We start from the raw sequence: 5,721 nt of genomic DNA, 5'->3' as shown, positions 1-5,721 counted from the left end.
GAGAGAGAGAGAGAGAGAGAGAGAGAGAGAGAGAGAGAAAGAAAGAAAATTGATCTTTTTCTTCATAGGTCTTTCGTGTAGTTTATTCACTTTACTGATACATTGTACATTATTTTGATTTGGTCAGTTATGTCATCTGCTCTTTGTGCTGTATTTCCAGTATTTCAACAGTTATTTTATTCTGATCCGATCTTACCAGCGTCTGTGGTGTAGTGGTTAGGCATATTACAGTTGCACACAAGAGACCCGATTTCGATTCTGAAGTGGGGAGTCTTTTTTTAGTCTCTCAGTCTTTTATGCTGGGATGGTGTATCCCTCTCAGTCTATGTTGGCCCTGACAGGCAGGGTTGAACCCCAGCTCTAGAATGATCTAAATTGTGTCGATCTAGATTTACAATATTTAAAAAATTTTAAGTAATTTTTTAAAATCAGATCCTGGAAAAAAATGATGACTTTCTGAACGTTATCCTTTTCATGAACATGTTATCTATGCTACCGTCCAGTGGCAGAGAGACGTAACTATACATTTCATTTTTCTGAGAAATAAGTGAAAAACTTTTGACATTTTTTATCGACATCAGTCTCAAACATATCTTTTCAACTTAGAAAAGTAGTATTTCGGATGCCTTTGATGCTGGAAGGATATGGGCAAGACTAGTGCAACAAACCAATTAAACTAAAAAATTTCATTTTGTCAAAGATATGTCTCACTGCCTTGGTAAGGAAGTATGCTCACATGTCCTCATCTGTGTACTGTGGTGTAGATTACAACATGTTACCCCACCCCCTTCTTTCTTGCTACTCTTAGTACAGTACTGAGCCTACCTAATGCACCGCGGTCTGTGATGAAAAAAAAACCCAATCCCAGTAACACTCAGCTACTTTGCAGTCACCTGTTTTAGAATACCAGAGATCAATTCCAATACAGGAAGTTTTTTTTTTTTAATCAGGTATGTTCGTCTGTCCTTTGTGATGTTGTGTCCCTCTGAGCCTGGGTAGGCCCTGACAGACAGGACTGAAGCAGCCAAACTTTTGCCAATGTGGGCATAAAACATTTACACTTTAATTAACTACCCACAGCTTTCAAGATGAAACAGCAATGACAGTTGCCATAGAGTCTATCAGTCGTTTCAATTCTTTAGTTTTAGTAAGAGTTTTATGGCACTTACAACACAATAAGATCATATATACGTGCCAAAGAATAGAGGTATTACAAGAGAGCAACACTGCAGTCATTATTGGGACCTCTACACGGTGCTGCAGACCCCGGAACAAGTACAGCTCCGGGCCGAACGCCAATCAACCCCTCGATTCAGACAGGAACGGAGGCGACCGAGTTTTTGTCCGGAGGCTCAGCCGAACCGGCTGATCTGAGTCTCCTGTTAATAATGGCCGGTGACGTCGAAATCAACCACGCACTGTATGAGTGCCCGCAGGGGGAAGCACATCGAGGCCCACTTATGGAGAACAACGCGAGACCGGGCCCGGATGTACTCTGGACGAGGCCACAAGAGGTTGCCGCTTACCTGACGGAGGCCAGCCAGAAGAAGAAGAAGAAGAGAGCAACAAACACAAAAAGGAGGAGAGCTCAGGACCATAGGTTTTGATAGGAAAGAAGGAGAAAACCAGACCACAGCACCCACCAACCACCCACCCATTTCAATTTATTTCAAAACATTCACCTCTTTTTAATTTTTATGCAGATACATATATAAATGCTTCTTATCTTGTCTAGTTAAAAAAGAAGAGACACTATGATTTGCTTTCATACCAACCATATGTTTATTCCATCAGTTACGAGATTCAACAACTGTTCCAATCTCAAACAAAATGTATGGCGTTTCACACAGAGAGCAGCAATGTATGGGATAAATCTAACACTAACAAGAGGCATCTGCAGAGTGGAAAGGGGAGAAATGAACCTTGAAAAGGGTCTGATGAGTTACAATATCACAGTAAGTTGACATGTCTAATGAATAACCTTCAGTGGGTCCCTGTGAACTAAAATAGCACCAAAAAAATAGGACCAGTAAAAAAATGGGACATTCTGAAAAAATTAGAAAATTTATTCATACATGCAGGAATTCACAAATCAGTCCATTTACACAAACAGAAAAATAAATTGATACTGAAGATCTCATAATTCTCAAGGTGAAACAATATTGTTGAACAGTTTTATGTAAACCATTTTGGCAGTAATTTTCAGAAACTTGACCATTCATTATAATTTTGGCTAAAACAAAAAAAAAAACGAATAAAGAGATAAAATGTCTACCTAATAATTAATATTGTATATATTTCATACAAACTTTGTATTGAAAGATTACTAAAAGATGCACTTCACTAAAATATATTATTAGGATTGGAATGTGAGGTAGAGTAGAAAACAGACATCACAAATATTTTTTTAATCAAAAAAACAAAACAAAACATAATAGCAAACCCTCAAACAGCAGTCAATATAGTAGTCTTTGCGAATACAGCAAACAATCGTAGAGAATATCCCTGAATAAAGATAGTTCACCAATTCCATTTTAGTAAATAATTCTTATGGCAGAACAAGAAACATGAAAATCAGCAACAACGCTGTGAAGGAATTACATGGGCCTACACAGGTAGGCAGTACTTCTTATTTACTCTTTATAAAATTATCACAGTTTATCAACAAGGCAGGACCAGAATCATAAATAAAAAGCTAGCTTCCCAACAACAATTGGATACTAAATCTGGTTCTCTACAAACTCACTGGGACTTTCAATTCAACATATTTATTCTTTCTGAGACTCCTCTCTTTAGTTAGATGGGACCTTGCTGTAACTCCAACTCCATCCTTCGCAACAGTTTTCCGCTCCTCCTTCGACTGATAGCATTGCACTGGATCAGAAGCCCTTCAAATGAAAGAGAGTAAATTTTAAAACCATTTCTTTTTCTTCTTAGAGAGGAAATGTTTAAACTTTTAAGTATTATAGCATCAACAACAATATTACCAAAAGAGCTCATCATGCAGCGTTCAGTTACAAAAGTACGGTCAAAACTGCTCTAATGGCAACTTGTATTAGACTATCACCTGAACATGCAACAACTTCTTATTTCCCCCCGTTGCCATTTTTTACAATATAATGACAGTGTGTTAAGTGGCCATCTGCGAAAGACAACTACTTTTCTCCTCGACAATGGGTGGCCGCCAGACAACTTTGACTGTATTTACTTACTTATTATTACTTTTTCATCCTCTGCTGCCGTTAAGCGTCGAGGGGAGATGCAGTATTCTATGGTAGGCCAGCTCTGTAGCTCTTTCAGTTGTGATATTATGTTTTCTCAGGGTTTTCTTGACACCCTCAATCCACCTTTTGCGTGGCCTTCCTCTTCCTTTACAGCCTGAGTGCTTGATGTTGTGGGCTCTCGAGGCTGGCTTGTCAGGTGACATATCTGACAGGTGGCCAAACCATTTTATTATCTGTCTTTCTATGTAATGCAGGCAGGACTCAATGCCGATAGCTGCTCTTACTTCTTCATTTCTCTGCCTGTCTCGTCCTGTGATGTTTAGGGTTTTGCGGAGACATTTCATTTCGCATGTGGTGATTTTGCTTTCATGGGTTATACTTAATGTCCAGGTCTGGCACTGGTAGCATAATGTTGGTATTTACTGAGACTGGTCAATCACTCATTTAGTCCTCTGTCAGATCAAAAACTGAAGAAGAAATTTTCCAGGAAGGAGGAGAAAAACAATTTGAATCCCATTCAGATTTGAACCTTGAATTTGCACCTGGCAGATCAGATTTCTAACCCAGTGCACAACAGCATTTGGCATACGGTAGAGTTAAGAAGCACACCTGCAGACCACTCAATGACTGCAAATAGTTTTCTTCAGAATCTTCCCAAAAAATCAGAGTTTTTTTGGGGGGAAAAATTAAGTCTCCAGCCCCCCAGTAGACTAAGATAATTTTAAAACTTTACAAACCCAATGTAGCAAATTTAAAGGAGTATAGTAATACCACCCCCCCCCCCCCCCCCCCCCCCCAATCTAAAAAAATTAGTATTTTAAAGTCACATCATTTACAATAAAAGTCATGCAAATATTGCAAATTAAACTAATGTACTTCCATGTAATTTACAAAAAGTTGCACATCACTGATGGAAACGGAATTCAAGAAACAAATTCAATTTAATGCAAAACCTATCAGGGTTCTTCAAGGGGGGGAAAAAAATCAGAGGGCTCCAATTTTATTAGAGTATTTGGCGGGCCTGCTAAGACACTTACATAGAGCTCTGGCTAGACAATCCACTGTAACAGCTTCCATGCTCTAGTTGACAGCTTTCTTCAACGCTTGCTCAAGGTCCTTGATGAGGTCCTCTGTGTCCTCCAGACCGACGGAGAGACGGATCATGTTGTCCGAGATCCCCAAGACTTTCCTCTGATCCTCTGGCACAGAAGCATGAGTCTGCAAGGATCTGAAGAAGAGCACAAGTGTCATTGTTACAAAATTTAAAGTTTCTACACCCCGACACAATTTCTTAGATTAAGATGTTCCAAACCTTTGAGAGGCCTCTTTTACTGGACCATCATCTAGAAGATACAGATGTTCAGGTACAAGTGCCTAATGAGAATCCTATTTTTTCAATATGGGTGTTTTTTTACACCCCCATTGACCTTATTTCTATCATTTACAAGGTCAGCTTCAACTCTACCTATTGGAATCAACACGAGCTGACAGGGGTACAATATCCCAGTAGACAGACCAAGATACTGGAAAAAACATTCTCACCACATCAAACTTTGATATTCGGTGAGCAATAGTGAAGCACTTAACCACTACAACACAGACACTGATGAAAATTCTTTGGATTTTCTTGCCAGACATAATTGGTAATCAGGGACTACAACTGCAAATTTTTAAAAAGCCTGTCCAGGAAACACGATATGCAAACCTGTAGCCAGCACCACCACCAGAAAAGTCTTAACCTGGAACCTGCAGGAATTAAGAGCTGCAAATTGTCATATAACACAGCTTGGCATTTTGCCAAGCATCATTTTCCACCTTTATTCAATACGGTTAGCATTTCGCTACCTCATCTGACGTTTTTTTACGTTTTGAGTTACAGAAACCATGAGGTCAAAAACCAAATGTTCCATCTGCTCTATCAAAATCGTAAGATTATTTGGAGCTGTTATAAAGATATTCCAAGAATTGCATTTGAAAAAGTTTTACATGTGAAACTCAAAATTTTAAAAGTCAAATTTCTCAAAACAAGATACTGAGCATTACTTTGTAATTCTAGGTTAGTATATGTTAATAAAAAAAAGGGATATCCATATATCAAAAATATCGCTGACACAGTTCATTTCTTCAATTGAAAGAAAGTCCTCAGTGACAAAGTCTGAAACCTTCTATATGAAACACATTTCCAGTATCTTCTAGAAATAAAGTATTCCACTGAGGCCTTCAATTGCACAACCACAAGTAACCGCAGATATACAGACTGCTGATGATAAAAACCTGTAGATTTCATACAAAGTCTTGTTCATGTTCTTGTTCTTGTTTCAGGAAGCAACATCCCTGCACTTCGGACATGTCCATTGATGCTCCGTTGCTCTCTCTAAAATGTTGCCGAGGGTCCTTCTACTGATTGTGCCAGTTCTGGTTGAACGTTCTTCTGTTCTTTCCTGCAAGGATGCCAGATTTTCCGCTTCCTTTTTTTATTCCCAAAAGCATCATCCTC

The 5,721-nt window shown here is 38.8% G+C and overlaps 1 protein-coding gene across 1 annotated transcript in view; it reads right to left on the bottom strand.

Annotated features, from left to right (window-relative positions):
* Positions 1-1,758: 1,758 nt before the first annotated feature.
* LOC101861963 (cystathionine gamma-lyase) overlaps positions 1,759-5,721 on the bottom strand; it is a gene marked incomplete at its 5' end in the record, with an annotated part of 31,870 nt that continues 27,907 nt past the window's right edge. Inside the window, 2 exon segments of the mRNA XM_005101769.2 lie at positions 1,759-2,888; positions 4,262-4,452. Coding sequence (XP_005101826.1) covers positions 4,305-4,452 — 148 coding nt within the window. The 3' untranslated portion in view covers positions 1,759-2,888; positions 4,262-4,304.

The sequence above is a fragment of the Aplysia californica genome, unplaced genomic scaffold, assembly GCF_000002075.1.
Source record: "Aplysia californica isolate F4 #8 unplaced genomic scaffold, AplCal3.0 scaffold00298, whole genome shotgun sequence".
NCBI lineage: Eukaryota > Metazoa > Mollusca > Gastropoda > Aplysiida > Aplysiidae > Aplysia > Aplysia californica.
The sequence above is the reverse complement of the archived record's forward strand: the minus strand, read 5'-3'. Positions and strand labels throughout refer to the sequence as shown.